The following is a 16,717-nucleotide window of genomic DNA, read 5'->3' on the forward strand; positions in this document are numbered from 1 at the left end:
GCGAGGTGCAATTTCTTGGACACCTCGTCAACCAGAACGAGATTCTGGTCGATCCGGCCAAGGTCGAGGCCGTGATGAGATGGGAGGTTCCGAAGTCTCCATCTGAGATTCGGAGTTTCCTGGGATTGGCAGGCTACTATCGGAGATTTATCCAGGATTTCTCCAAGATAGTCGTGCCCCTGACACGGCTGACGAAGAAAGTCGTGGTCTTTCGGTGGGGGCCCGAGCAGCAGGCTGCATTTGAGTCGCTGAGACAGAGATTGTGCGAGGCGCCAATCTTAGCCCTGCCAGAGGGCGTAGAGGATTTTGTAGTTTATTGTGATGCGTCCATTTCTGGGTTGGGCGTGGTACTGATGCAGAGGGGGCATGTTATTGCCTACGCTTCGAGGCAGCTCAAGCCTCACGAGGCGAACTACCCGACGCATGATTTGGAGTTGGGGGCAGTGGTTTTTGCCCTCAAGGTTTGGCGACATTACCTTTACGGGGTTCGATGTACCATCTACACGGACCACAAGAGTTTGAGGTACCTCATGGATCAGCCAAATCTGAACATGAGGCAGCGTCGGTGGTTGGATGTGGTGAAGGATTATGATTGCGAAATCCTTTACCACCCGGGGAAGGCCAACGTGGTGGCCGATGCGCTCAGCTGCAAGGCGGCGCCAATCAGGGACGTCTACTTGAGGATGACCGTGGTGACTCCCCTGTTGGAGCAAATTCGGGAGGCTCAGCAGGAGGCTATCAAGGAGGAACATCGGAAGAGCGAGCGTGTGGTGGGTCAGGTTTCCACTTTTGACTATGATAGCCGAGGATTATTGACATTACACCGTAGGGTTTGGGTGCCGTATCACGGGGGTGTGTGCCAGACTTTGATGGAGGAGGCGCACAAGTCCTGATTCTCTATTCATCCCGGGGCGACGAAGATGTATAGGGATCTTCGTCTGGATTACTGGTGGCCCTGCATGAAGCGGGATGTGGCATGGTACGTCGAGCGGTGTTTGACCTGCAGGAAGGTCAAGGCCGAACATCAGAGACCGCATGGCAAGATGCAGCCGGTGGATATTCCACTTTGGAAATGGGAAGATATCACGATGGATTTTATCACAAAGCTTCCCAGGACCGCACGTGGAGTGGATTCGATTTAGGTCATCGTGGATAGATTGACCAAGAGTGCTCACTTTATTCCGATTCGGGAGAGCATATCGGCCGAGAAATTGGCCGACATCTATATCAGGGAGATTGTGGCACGGCATGGGGTGCCAGTATCGGTGATCTCGGACAGGGATGTGCGTTTTACTTCCAGATTTTGGAAGATATTCCATGACGAGTTGGGCACTCGTCTGCATTTTAGCACCGCCTTTCACCCGCAGACGGATGGCCAGAGCGAGCGGACCATCCAGACTCTGGAGGATATGCTGCGGGCGTGCGTGCTAGACTTCGGTGGTAGCTGGGATACCTATCTTCCCCTGGACGAGTTCTCATAAAACAACAGCTATCACGCGAGTATTGATCGTCCTCCATTTGAGTTGTTGTACGGACGTAGGTGCAGGACCCCGATATGCTGGGGTGAAGTTGGCCAGAGAGTCATGGGGAGCACCGAAGTGGTGCTCAAGACGACCGAGAGGATTCAGCAGGTCCGGAGCAGGCTTCAGACTGCTCAGAGTCAGCAGAAAAGTTACGCCGACAAGCGTCGATCCGACTTGGAGTTTCAAGTCGGGGATATGGTTCTCCTGAAGGTGTCGCCTTGGAAAGGTGTCATCCGATTCAGAAAGCGGGGCAAGTTGAGCCCGAGATTCATCGGACCGTTCAGGGTTGTAGCCCGGGTGGGCAAGGTGGCGTATAGGTTGGATCTGCCAGCCGAGCTCAGCCAGATCCACAGCACTTTCCATGTCTCTCAGTTGCGAAAGTGCTTAGTGGACGATTCAGCGGTACTGCCGTTGGAGGATATTCAGGTTGATGACAGTCTGAATTACATTGAGCGCCCAATCGCAATCCTCGACAGGAAGTCGAAGGATTTGAGGAACAAGAGGGTGGAGCTAGTAAAGGTGCAATGGCAGCACCGCAAGGGTTCGGAATGGACTTGGGAGCCAGTGGACGAGATGATGGAGCACTATCCCGAGCTGTTTCAGGATCGAGCAGCAGACTTCGAGGACGAAGTCTAAAATAAGTGGGGGAGATTTGTAGCACCTGATTCCTGGTATGTATTCGTGGTTATTAAATCTCTTTATTTCGCATAATTAGCCTTGGACTCGGCGAGTTGAGGGACAGACTCGCCGAGTAGAAGCGGGACTAGACACGGGATTTACTCGGTCTACTCGGCGAGTAGGTCCGATGGACTCGGCGAGAAGACCCTGTTTGGACTGAAACCCTAACCCGGGTTTTTGCACCCTATTTAATCGACCTAACCCAGCCTCCACTTCCCTTAGCACTCCCAGAGACCTGTAGAACGAAACCCTAGCCTCCTTTGTGTCCTTGTGAGTGATTGTTAGCATTTTGAAGGTGATTTGGGGCTTGGGAGAAGAAGGAGAAGATTGAAGAGTGCAAGAAGGGAAGAAGATCCGGAATCTACTTTGTGAAAGGCTTCTATTCAGGTAGAAAAGACCCTAACTTGATCTCTAGCTCGTTAGTCCTCTTTTGTCCTTAAGAAAAGAGGTTTTAAGCCCTAAAAACCTAAATCTCTATGTGTTTATGGCTAATGTTCTGCAAGAACTTCGGATGTGGACCTTTTGGACTTCATAGTAGCATAAAGTCTCTGTGGTTGAGGTAGGGGAAGTCCCCTTTGAGCATAGGACCTCTTGTATAGCTTGGAAGTGCATGTTTGAGCTCATAGGGCCATGCATGCACGTAAAGTTTACAACTTTACGTGGTAAATGAGCCCTAGGACCATGGATCCGTGGTCTGGAAGTGTTGCATGTCCCAGATCTGGCCTACTCAGGAAGTGGGTCGAAGGACTCGGCGAGTCCCAAAGTGGAACTCGGCGAGTTCTATGTAGATGGTCGTCGACTCGGCGAGTTGGATGAACAAACTCAGTGAGTCCTATGAAGATTACCTGGAACTCGCCGAGTAGTTCTTCAAACTCGGCGAGTAATATAAACATCCACAGAACGCGAGGGGTTTAAGCGTCGAGGGCTTAACCCTTCGTACCTGTGCACGGAATTAACCGTATAACGTAGTCCCGAAACCCCAAACCCTCGAATGGGGGTGTTTTGGTGTGGATTGGAAGCGAGCAGAGGACCTGCTCGAGGAACTCGACGAGTTGCTCGAAGGACTCGGCGAGTTGGTACTCGAGTCGGCCCCAAAGTCCCAGATAGCGAGTCAGGGGTGACTCAGTGAGTGAAAAGAGGGACCTGGTGAGTGGAACGGACCAGTGAGGGATGGACTCGGCGAGTTGCTCTCTGGACTCGGCGAGTCCAGTCAACTGGAAGTTGACTTTGACCTGATCTTTGATTTGGTGAGGGGTAAAATGGTCATTTTACCCAAAGGTCAGTGAGCATTGTTTGATTGAGTATATTGTGGGAATTGCAGCCGGAGGGTTTCCGGAGCAGCAGCAGCAGTAGTAGGTGATCAATTCCCACACAGACCAGCAGCTATTTCGAGGTGAGTTTCCTTTCCAGTAGGAACGGGTCTAAGGCACCAAGGTCGACCCGTGTAGATGAGATGCTAGTACTAGAGTGTGGGCCGAGCCCGTATCTCTGGGTTTAGTCAAGTATGATATATGTGTTAATATGATAGAGTTGATTATAGTTGTTGTCTGCGTGATACTTGTATGTTATGGGTTGGTGGTTGAATGTGGGCAGGGCCCGTATCTCTCCGAGGTTGGAGTGTGGGCTAGGCCCGTACATCCCAGATAGCGAAGTGTGGGCAGGGCCCTTATCTTCTCAAGCGTGGGCGAGGCCCGTACCTCCCGGCTAGCGAAGTGTGGGCAGGGCCCGTATCTTCTCGAGTGTGGGCAAGATCCGTAACTCCTAGCTGAACATTGGTTGTTATATGGTCGTATGGTATGGGGTATTATGGGGGAACTCACTAAGCTTCGTGCTTACAGTTTTCAGTTTTGGTTTCAGGTACCTCCTCAGCTAGGGGAAAGGAGCCGGCGCGGTAGCAGCATGTCACACACACACTCTCTGGTTTCCGCATTTACGAGATTCTTTGGGATTGATACTCTGATATTTTGATTAGTTGTATGTTTTGGTTTTCAGACATGGTTCACTTTATGTTATGGTTGATCAAACAATGTTCTTAGTTATTAATATTTTCTAAAGTAATGTTTTTAAAACAAAATTTTTGGTCGTGAAAATTGGGTCGTTACAAATACGACCTAAAGAGGTGAGTTTAGATATTGATCGACAATGGATTGTGCTTTTGGATGCCGATTGGTGACGCTCCGGTGGATAAGATGCAGTCAGCTGCTGTAGATACAAATCAACGACGCTTCCACCTTTCATTTGACGACTTTAGGGGATGCGATTATGGTGACAGACATGGGCTTCACCAGATGGCTCACCGGCGATGACTAAATGGTAATGGATGGAAAGAAATGAGGTCAAGGTAGGATAAAGGTGTGGTATTGACTCTGGTTATTGGGTGGATACCAAAAGTTTAAGGTCCAATGGTTTTAGAAGATATCGAAAATTTCAGGTTTGTTGTTGTAGTTTTTTGTAAGGTGGTGTTTGGCAAAATAAAAAAGTTCTTTTGAATCAACTTTTAGTCATGACCAAAAAGAAACCTTTTTAAAAGTCTTAAAATCTCATCTTTTTGTGACTTTTGGCTTTTATCTCTTAAAAATCTTAAAAAACCATCCAAACACATTTTAAATACCTATTTTAGAAAAAGTTCTTTTAGAAAAATTCCATTTTACAAAAAGACTTTTAACTTAAAAAACAATCTCAAACACACCTTAAAAACAATCTCAAACACACCTTAAGTGGTAAGAGATAAATAAAATCACTTGGGCAAGATAAAAAGAAAGAAGGGTTTATGTCAATAAGGTAAAAAGGAGTAATAAGATACGTGGATGAATAAGACCCATGTTTATTAAACAATTTCTTATAACAATATTAATAAATTAATAATAAATAAAACATTTTTTTATAATAATAGTAAATTAATAATAAATAAAACAATTTTTTTTCTTTTGGTAAATTTACTTTATAACTTGATAATTTTAATTATCATCGTACAATGAGTGAGATGGCAAACGGACAACAAGCTGTGTCGCTAAGCCTTTTTGAATGGTAAAGCTAATTCTTTTAAAGACTACATCCGAATATCTAGGGGATATAACATTACTATGCATGATTCGTTGTACTCTTCTAAGAAGCTCTACCGCATCCGGTGCGAGGAAACCAAACGTATCAAATGCAAATGGTATGAACACGTGTTGATTTTTCAGGCACGATCTCTCATGTTTGGTGACTTTGCATGTGGCTGCTTTCAAAGCAGCATGTCCCGCTATGAAACCCCCAGCCCTCAGGCCCACGAGAGAGGATACCCCTGTAAGATCCACACATGCGTGTTTCCCTCTAACCCATCCAAAAATCAAAAATGTCAGCCGGTCTGAAGGTTGACCTTCCTTCTGTCGGATCAGTCAAGAAATTAACAGGTGCCTCTTTCTTAGCGGAAACTCCGACACGCTTAAATATATCAAACAAGACATCTCTAACCATATCGTGCCTGTTTTTGAACCCCGGAGTTCTTTACAATGAATTGCATGCTCCCCAAAAGAGTCCAAACATGCCCTGCGACACACATGACATATCTCGTCAGCTGGAAAAATAGAAATCATAAGTCATATTTATGAATAGTACGATACTCCACAGAAGACATGTGTTGGCCAAGCCCATCTATAGGGATAGCCAGACAAAAATCTTGATCATGTGGTGCACGTAAGCACTAGAAAACCGCTTTCTACCGAGCCGTCATGTCGAAATGCACTTCAATATCTTGGACAATTTTATGAAAAAAGGCACTCGCCAGTGTATTCTAGGATTTAAGGGGGGTGCCTTTAGTAGTAAAATTGTTAAGGTCGAAATCTGAAAGCTTATTGCGAAGGGATGCCAATGCACAATCATAATCAAAATTCATACCATGTATACCGCTATCCTGTAAGATGTGGTCTTGCAATACATAAAATTGAGCCCTTAAGGCAACAAAAGCATAGGAGGTGACCTCTACTGCCGAATATAAACCCAAACCCCCAAACTTAATGGGTAAGGAAGCGATGTAGTCTTACAATACCCAAGATTGAACCCTTAAAGCAACAAAAGCATATACATCTTGCAATACGCAATACCCAAGATTAAGCCCTTAAGGCAACAAAAACATAGAAGGTAGTAGCCTCTACTGCCGAATATAAACCCAAATCCCCAAACCTAATGGATAGCAAAAAAACATAGGAGGTAGCCTTTAGTGTCGAATATAAACCCAAATTCCCAAACCTAATGGGTAGGAAGCCTTTTTAAGTCTATGCGTATCCGGACCCACACGTAATAAAATCAAACTATAACTACTATAATCCAAGTTAAGAAAATAAGACCCAACGTAATTTTATTAAAATTGGATCACTTTTAAAACATGGGCCAATTATAAGTTAAGCCCATTATATAATATAAACGTTTGTAAAAGTTAAGGGCCTCGGCCCACGTTCCTTAATGCTTAAATTGCTTCCTCATAGTCACGAACTTCAATTATTGTTAAAATTAACCGCAAAAAGGATCGAAATACTCCTAATTGCAAGTTCATGTAAAATCTCCAACCATTTGCATTCACATGAAATCATTAAAGAAAAAAACAATAGAGCCCTTACCATTTGTACAAAGATTTATTCACAAAAATAACTCATCCAAACTACACTGATTCCTGCTGATTTGATTCTACTGATTCTTCTTCACTTGTTGATCTCCCTTCAGCAAACGAAAACGAAACCCAAATTTCTCTTCTTCTTCTTCCACCACTTTCATCCCCAATCTTCTTATCTGAATCATCTACAGGCATCTTATGCCTACAAACAGGGCAAGACCCATGAATCTTCAGCCATTTTTCCACACACCCACCATGGAACTTATGCTTACATGGCATCTCCTTCACCACATCACCAACCCCCAACTCTTCCAAACATATCACACACTCACCCCCTAAACTCTCTATTTCATCCGTACCTTTTATCTCCACAGTCGGCATGGCGTCGATCGACGTTTGAGACGCCGGTGGCTGGCCGTCCTTCCGCATCAGATCGTTCATCAGAGATTCGAAACCTGTAGTAGCGCCACCTCCGATCACCACCATTCCTTGCGTCACCGGGTTGATCAGGATGATCCGGTCGAGTGACGAACCCTGATGATGAAGACTGTTTGTAGATTCATGATCCGGATGTTCGGAATCGTGACTGGAATCCGATTCCGGCCTAGTTGTTATGAAGCCTGAAAGGAAAGGCATCTCGATGAGCCTCTCGATCAAACGAGATACTGATAGCTCTCCTTCTGAAGCCATTTGAGCACAAATTCGTAGTGGTTAGTGTGTTTTTGAGTGTTTCTGCTTACTGAGAAAGATCAAAATTGAAAAGAACAGTAGAAGTGGAAGTTGAATTTGAATTGGGGTATTTTTTTGGAGAGCTTAAAAACGAAGGGGGTGAAGGGTGTAGAAGGATCTCGAATGTTGTGTGTAGACAGGTGTTTTTGCTATAATACGCCAAGGGGTTTGGTTAACGCGTTGGATAAGATGAAGGATGATATTTTTGGTGGAGTAATCTAGTGCGGTGGGTTTCGTTTGATCCAGAAGTTTCTAGCCTTCGATTTTCTTAATCAACGATACAAAGTGGATATTACATGTATGATTTCGAATATGTACAATTATCAATTATTTATTTCTTTTTTACTTTATCGTGGCACGTTGTTCATAGTTTTTACAAAGGAAAATGCATTTTAATTTAAGAATGTATGTTTTATATATTTTTTTTATTTATAGAATACTATTTTTTTATATAAAGTATATAATGTATGATTGTTTCGAAATGTATAGGTGCGATTTTAGATTTGTGAAAAAAAACGGGTCACGATATATCAAGTTGGCTGGACAAATTTTCATCTTAAAGACACTAATGATTAAAGAAAAATATAAAATCGTATAATCATTGCTCTTCAAGTACTTCCCCACTTGAATTTAAGTTTTTGATAACATCACAAGTTAAAAGGAGTCTTTTAGAGGGTGTTTGTTTTTTCTCTGCAGGTCTGCGTGACCTCTTCTGTCTGCGAGGCGCAGACCACGCGCAGACATAATGGTTTGCAGTCTGTTTGTTTTTCTGAAGTGCGCAGACATAAAAACGTTTGTGCGAGGTCTTCACCACACAGATATGGGATAGCATCTTCTAAAGTCTGCAAGCCCTTTAACCTAAAAAAAATGCGTCTTTTTTTTTCTTCCGCCTCCAGTCCTCGTCCAACCCTCCCAGAAAAAACCCTCGATCGATCGATCGTACTCCACCTTGCAGCGACCACCACCGTCGCAACCCTCCTCTCCGATCAAAACCATCGATCGCCGCCTTCCTCTCCGATCCGGCGTCCTCCGATTTTCCGACCATCACAGTCGATTGCAGCAGCCAGCGAACAACAAGGTCACAGCGACAACTTCAACTAGCGACCAAGCGACGACTCCTCCCCTGCTCGCCGCCGTTAACCAGCGCCTCCCCTGTGAAGCCACCGGCCGGAGACCGTCGCCCCCACAGCTACACCGGAGACTTCGACCTCACAGCTACAGGTTCGTTTTTTTTTCCTGCTGTCAGTCTTCCTTCTTCTCCCGACTTTCTGTTATTCCCTTCTTATCCGTTGCATTGAAGCTATAGTTCAGAATTTATGTTAATTGATGCATAACTCATAAAAGAGCTGTAAAATAAAAACATTTGTAATGAAAGTAATTTATCTTGGAATGTGAAATTGGATTTGATTTTGAATGAAATACCGAGATGTTAAACCTGTAACATCTCCAGCTTGATCTGTTTGATCGAAAAAGTCCAATTGTGTATGTGTTTGTGCTTCAATTAGCAATTGAACCTAGATGTTAAACCTGTAACAGTAGCACCCAAATTTTCTGTTTAATTATGTTATTGTCAAGCCTGGGCATGCCTCCTGTTGTTTTGAATGATGTTCTTATGATGAATATATGATACCTTGAATGTAATTTAGGTTATGTACACCAACAATGTTAAATTTCCACTCACCCATATTATCAACAATGCTTATAATTAGAATTGATTGTATTACTTAAATATGCAGTAATTCAAAGTTATATATATATATATATATATATATATATATATATATATATATATATATATATATATATATGATTATTGATTGTGTATATTTATATGATAGTGTATATGTATATGATTGTTGATTTTGTATGTATATGATAGAAAGCATCAAAAAGAGACATAAGTTTTGTTTATTTGATAGAAGTAAAGTTTTTGTCGTTAAAGTGAAGTTTATTTGATTTATAAAGTTTTTTAGAAAACTTTGAATTAAAACACTCTAATTGAAGTTATTTATAATTGAATAAAAAGTTTCACATTATTGTGATTGAAAATAAAACAAAATTACAAATTTGTCGTGAAAATAAAAACTTTTTCTTGAAATAATGATGTTACTTGTTCACTGTTTATTGTTATTTGGTTGTTAGAGATAGGAGAAAAACAACAATGGACCAATGAGCACTTAAAATGCTTATTGGATACTTGTATTGAAGAAGTAGAGAGTGTTGATAGAAAAGGATTGAGTTTGCAGAAAGATTCATGGATAAGGCTTGGAAGAGTTCTTAAGGAGAAATTTGGGGTTGAGTTGACTCAAAAACAAATGAAAAACGCATATGACAATCTGAAAGCCAAATACACTGGATGGGTATATTTAAAAAACAAAACCGATAATATATACAATTCTCAAACAAACACTTTTAATTTAATAGCCGAGGAGTGGGATGATTTTAAGAAGGTACATATACATTAATATACAATAATATATATATATATATATATATATATATATATATATAACATTTACGTTTGAAGTTGCCAAATATTCTTATACTATTTCTTGTTACATTTGGGTTTAGGGGCATCCGAAAGCTGCTTCTTTGAGAACAATTCCATTGCCTTTTCCAGATCTTTGTGCACGTCTTTTTGATGGAAATAGTGCTACTGGTAATTTTAGGAGTTACTCAACCCAATCATCATCAGTAGCTGGCGCATCCTCCTGTCGTGTTCCACCACTTCAGATCACCGCCACCCCTTTTGATGCAATGGATGATGATGGTGTTGACACTTCTCATCATGAGCCACCACCTTCTGCTGCTTCACCTTCTGCTGGTTCACCTTCTGCTGCTTCACCTTCTGTTGGTTCATGTCACACCCCCAAACCAGAACGGCGGAATCGTTCGGGGGCGGAGGACGTCATATTCAGTATCATAACAGTTCATAGAAAGGAAAGTACACACCACCATAATATAAATATGTTTGAAAAGTTTACATGATTGTAGGTGTTACATGTTTGCAAAAGAAATCAAATATAAAATGGTGATCCAAAATATGTTACTAACGCCAGTGCGTTAGTCTTCAGAAGTAGTTGCTACCTGGCTAGCGGTTTCCTGTGAATACAAGTTATTTCAAAGAAAAAGTGTCAACATTTAAGTTGGTGAGTTCATAAGTAGTGTTTTGAGAAGATGTATGCCATTCGAAAGTGTTTGCATGTTTTCCAGGAAAACCCTTATTTTCCTATAAAAGTATGAGATGCATATGAATGTTCATGATGTAAATTGCAACTATTTGTACCGAGAAAATCCCTTATTTTCCTATTAGTTGTTTGTTTTGTATACAGGAAAAACCCTTATTTTCCTGACATAACTGGCAGTCTTGAAGACTGAAAATCGCAAGCAAGCGACGTGCTTGTAAGTCGTGTCATGGTTTTACAAGTAAAGCTATACGAAAATCGCCCTTATTAAATGAAGAGTAGTTTTAATGACTACTTGTTCATAAAAGCATAATACCATAATAATTGTATATCCGATGAGTTTTATAACCATACTAAACATAATATGCCTGTAGCGACGTTCTTCAGGCGTCGTAGCGTTATGACAACTGTCACCCCAAAAGACGGACTGTAGCTAACAGTCAGGGCGCGGGATCATGACTTCCCGTATAGATCTATACACATTTGACACGTTCTCCGAACGGGAGACTCTGGTTATAGACAGGACTTGTAGCATTATTTTCTAATAAAGAAAGTAACGTTTGAAGATATACGCGACTCATGGATTCTCAACTAAGTCCGTAATAAGGTAGTAGTTTGTATGCAAAGTTTAACCTCTTTCACAATGTTTGACAAAGCATAATCATAAGTTCTTTGAATGCATGAAATGACTTAGTAAAGAATGTTACCCTTGATATGATGTGTTTGTATGTAAACGTATAAATAAAACATATTTCTATTTATAAACATATTATATCCCAAAGAGGGTAAAACTGTGTTGTGAGGGGTTTTGTATCATAATAACTTCACAAGATAGTTAAAACAACAGTATGAAAAGTATATCAAAAGGTTAATGTTTCACACGAATTTAGTCATGTGTTAACTTGTATTCCTCCCCAAAAAGAGTATAAAACATTTAAAATGTATTTAAAGAGTGTTCAAAGGGGATATGAACTCACTTGATAGTTTGAAGATTGTGAGGTGGAAAACCGAGCAGAGTTTCGTCTCGGGAAACTGATTTTTCTTGGGATTCTCGGGAATCTCGGGAGTAGAATCGGCCTTCGGGACTTGAGCCAAAAAGACCAGAGCTTCGGGTTTGAACGGACACGGAAAACGAGGAAATGCTGAGAGAGAGAGAAGAGAAATGAACCCTTTCTTTGGAAACCCTCGCATTCTATTTATAGGAAGGCAGGTCTGCCTCGGTACGCGGGGCGTACGCTCGTACGCGCTGCGTACGCGTACGTCATGCATGACCGAAGCCTCGACTGCCTCGGTTCGGATGGGACGGGTTCTTGGGTTCTCGGGTCGGATGGGACGGGTTGCTGGGGAGGTGGGTCGGATGGGACGCCGGGTCGGATGGGACGTCGGATCGGACGGGTCGAACGGGTCGGACGGGTCGGCTTCCTCGGATATGGCGACGTGGACGATCCGAGGCCAATCCTCTCGGTTACGCGGGGCGTACAGGAGTACGCAGCGCGTACTTCGGAGAAGGACGCTGACTCCTCTTCGGATAATATCCGAATTTTGAATTAAATAAATAATTAATTTATTTAATAAACTTCAAAAATCCATATCTTCTTCATACGAACTCCGTTTTCGATGGTCTTTATATCAACGCGTAGGTGAGACTACGATCTACAACTTTCGTTTAGACTCCGTTGGCAAATTCCAAACTTATTTTTATTATTTATTTTATAACTAATCGTTTTTAAGGAATTTCTTTGAAAAATCATAACTTTCTCATGCGAAGTCAGATTTGGACGTTCTTTTTGTGTACGCTCACGGTTTAATGTCATCAATGACTTTCATTTAGATACCTAAGGCTAAATGTTATCGTATTAAAACTTTGCATTTTTCGTTTGATCGGTGTTGTCGGTTTTGACAGAAATCTTAGAATGGTCATAGCTTCTTCGCCATAACTCAGATTTTAGTGTTCTTTATTTACTTGGAATCTTTAAGACGATATCTACTACATAGCGTACTCCAAATCAGAGCTTTTGAATAATTCATTTATCGATGATATTCCCATTACATTCAAAAGGGGTTACAAGACTCGGTTTATAATGCCCGGGATAACGGGTTGTTACAGTTCACCATATACTGCTACACCATCCGGTAACCCCAACAAAAGGGCTAAACCCTCAACTCCTGTAGCTCCTAGTGCCTCACCGTCTGCTTCTTCACCTGATGGAACTTCTGTTACTACTGACGATTTAGCATTTGAAATGAAGAAAGCTCTACAAAGTTTGACTAAAGGGTATACAATTCCTTAGTGTTTAGAGAAGTTAGAGGTCCTTCAGTTAGGCCCTACAGATCCTTTACGCTTTGTCGCATATCATATTTTTGGAGGAACCATGAACATGAGAGAGATGTGGATGCATTTGCCCGATGTTCCCGAGATATTACGAGGGTGGCTTGAGATGACGGGTACCAGTTTAGGAGTTTTGAAGGATGGGAAGATTGTTCGATGATTTTCTAGTGTTGAAAGTATTTGTTATGTCTTTTTGCCCTTGTTGGAACTACTTTGTTAAATGTTTTTGCCTTTGTTGGAACTATTTTGTTAGGACTTTTTGCCCTTGTTGGAACTACTTTGTTAAATGTTTTTGCCTTTGTTGGAACTATTTTGTTAGGTCTTTTTGCCCTTGTTGGTACTTGAAATATGATTAATGGAATGTTTTGATACTTGAAATATGGTTTATGTAATGTTATTTTGGCTTGAAATATGATAAATGGAATGTTTATTTGATACTTGAAATATGGTTTATGTAATGTTTTTTAAAGTTCTACTTTGTTGATTTTAGGTTCATATGGATCACGATCAAAAGTTACTTCTCGTAATTCAAATGTACCTATACATCCGTTATTTTTGGAAGAGGGGTGTGAAACGATTGCGGGATAATGATTCAGAAATAAGACTTATATAGAAGTATGGGAAAGGGAGATTGCTACCAAAACGTATTGGCAATATGTGACTTCAATATGATTTTTACATTTGTTGTGACCGGGTGGGAAGGGGTAGCGCATGACTCTAGAATATTATCAGAAGCAGTAGCCGATCCACAAGCATCATTCCCGTTTCCACCACCAGGTAATTTTTTGTTTTTTTTTAATATTTTCATTTTAATTTGAAAATTGATTAGTGTTTTGCATTTTTTTCAGACAAATATTATCTTTGTGATGCCACGTATGCACACACTCAAGGATTTATGGCCCCTTATCGTAATGTGAGGTATTGGCTTGGAGATTTTCGTCAAAGACGTGCATTGACCAATAAAGAAAAATTTAACCATGGACATGCAAAACTTCGGAATGTCATTGAGCGTGCTTTTGGTGTTTTGAAAGCACGCTTCCCTATATTGAAGAGGATGACACCATTCCCGTTTGTGACACAAAGAAACATTGTCATGGCATGCTTCGCGCTTCATAATTATATAAGGAAAGAAGGATTGAGTGATGAGTATTTCGCACGATACGATGAACCCAATGTCCCGTTTCGAAATAACAATGTGGCCATTGATGATGATGAAGACGGGATTCCAACACATGGTACTGCAGCAGACCGTGAATATATGACTCAGTTACGTGATGAAATTGCTGATCAGTTGATGCACAATATAGATTGAATTGTTTTAAATGAAATTGTTATTGTAAAACATTTTTTTTATTGTATGACTAATTTAGTTGCATGAATTTTATTTTCAATGTTATAAGACTATTATTATTAAAATTTTGGTGTTGAAAAATCATTTTAAGTTTGTAAAATAATTTTATTTAAAATTCAGTTTATTTCAGCAGCCTGCAGACGTTAAAAAACAAACAGTCTTCTTATTGCAGACTGCAGACGTTTGGTCCACCTCTTCTGCTGCAGAGGCTTGCAGATGTGGTCCGCAGACTGCAGACATTTTGGCTTCAGAAAAACAAACAGCACCTTACTCTCGTTCAATTTAAATAAAATTGCAAGAATGGTCATTATGATTAATTGGAAATTATTATTTTGAGTCAGAGAGATTTGAAATAGGCTTTATGGCCCAAAGGTTTTTATTTTGTTGTCATTTCGGTCCAATTTATTTTAAACTTTTTTGTAATGATGATTTTGTCTTTGGTTTGTTTTTTTTATCTATTTAATACTTTTAAAATTAAAAGAAAAAAAAATACTCTCTCTCTCTCGTCATTTCTTGTTTTTTCTACCCTGAATCCCTATCTAGAAAATGTATCGATTGGATCTTTGTCAAACAACCTTCATCCTCTTCGTCCCATGTTCTTATATTTGCAAATAGAAAAATAAGAAGGGTTTTAATCTGAATGAGGAGATGTTTTTCTCCTTTATTCGTCATCCTTCAAACCTACAACTACCACCACGCACCATCATGAATACCTCTATCACCATGAAAACCTCTACTCCAAAGCTACCATTTCAACTATCGGGAAAGCCCCACCACAATAAATGTCTTTACCATTTCAGTGGCACCACCGCCGACCATCGCCACCTGTTGAAACAAGTCTGAAAACTCTGCCTCAAAGGCTATTATCATTTAGGCCACCGAATCCCCCCAGCCCTCATCATCGGTGAAACCTTGCTTTTAATCCTCACCTTCGTCTTGTTCAAGAACCAAATACCAAGATTTTTCCATTTATCGACATCTAAACCAGATGATACACCAAAAAGTTACAAGGTCAGTGACACAAGTGAAAGGGGGTCAAACCAAATCCACAAGTCCACATTCAATTGAAGCAAAATCTCCAAAATCAAAATGAAAAATTGATGCACAGGTTCTTCAATAGATCTTAAACCCTATCTGTAAAAGAGATTACAAGAGAGATGGTGTTCCACCTCAGATTTGTGTGTGTGTGTGGAGGGGGGGGGGAGAGAATGAGATTGATAAAGTCGTCATCGGAGAAGGAGATTAACAAAGTCGTTGCCATCACCTCTACAAAACCTAGCTTCGATCTATGTGTCGCCGCCTGAAAATTTAGGGTTAGGTTTTTGCTACTGGAGTTTCGATTTGAAATCCCTCGTCGTCGATGCTATGAAGATCCACTATGGAACCCCCTGATGTGACATCCCCAATTTCACGGCCAGAAAAAACCGATTTCATTTATGTTTTTAAAATAAAATCAAAGTAATCTTTCAAAAAGTGTTGCGGAATTTGTCCCCAAAACAAAATATGATAAAAATATTTATCAAAGCATTTCTTAAAGAAATGTATTTTTCATTTCATTACAAAACTCGGGATGTCAACATCGATACAGACCAAAAGCATAAACAATACAATATAGGTCTTACAACAATTACTTACATCTACTGGCCTATAATCCAAAATCTCTCGTCATCGTCCAACTATGATCTTGTTCCACTACCTGTAATACAGAAAGTTGAATAGGTCAGGCTTGGGAGTTTGGTGAGCACATAGGGTTTTCAACCCACAATAAATAAATTTATTAATTTCATCAACCAACAATAACCCTGATTACATGTTCCCGTTATCCTCACTTTACGTCCCTAAACACTTATCATAAGGGACCTAGCTTAAGGATCATCATCGGGATGGACACTACTGCTAATGGGATTCTTCAGTCATACATGTCCTTAAGGCAACCATGAGGGGGATGGGTACATCGGTGAACACATCGTTCACAAACACCTACAGGTTGCGAGCTTGCTAGCGTGCCACTGGACTGTCTAGAAAGGTTTGTGGTCGTCATCTATACTCCGCTAGATGACTGGAACATCAACAACTTCGAGGCCTCTCATCATTTGATTTCATCACACATCGACTATTTCATCTACCCATGTTATACCCAACATACTTGTAGATAAAAAAAATACATATACAATTTAAATCATTCTAAACATGTATAAAACATTCATTCAACATCCATCTCAAATAAACAAACAATATATATACACATAGCATGTATTTTATATAAAATATTTCATATATATATATATATATATATATATATATATATATATATATATATATATGTATGTG

The 16,717-nt window shown here is 40.7% G+C and overlaps 2 protein-coding genes across 2 annotated transcripts; one reads left to right on the top strand and one right to left on the bottom strand.

Moving 5' to 3' along the window:
- Nucleotides 1-6,736: 6,736 nt before the first annotated feature.
- Nucleotides 6,737-7,738, bottom strand: LOC111891171 (E3 ubiquitin-protein ligase MPSR1). Its single transcript, XM_023887250.3, has one exon. The coding sequence runs from the start codon at nt 7,480-7,482 to the stop codon at nt 6,841-6,843; it is 642 nt and encodes a 213-aa protein (XP_023743018.1). The 5' UTR covers nt 7,483-7,738; the 3' UTR covers nt 6,737-6,840.
- A 5,914-nt stretch (nt 7,739-13,652) lies between these two features.
- LOC128127737 (uncharacterized) lies at nt 13,653-14,347 on the top strand. The gene is made up of 2 exons (XM_052766418.1): nt 13,653-13,812; nt 13,884-14,347. Exons 1-2 carry the CDS (start codon nt 13,653-13,655, stop codon nt 14,345-14,347), a joined length of 624 nt encoding a protein of 207 aa, XP_052622378.1.
- Nucleotides 14,348-16,717: the final 2,370 nt, after the last annotated feature.

This window comes from Lactuca sativa, chromosome 8 (genome assembly GCF_002870075.4).
Source record: "Lactuca sativa cultivar Salinas chromosome 8, Lsat_Salinas_v11, whole genome shotgun sequence".
NCBI lineage: Eukaryota > Viridiplantae > Streptophyta > Magnoliopsida > Asterales > Asteraceae > Lactuca > Lactuca sativa.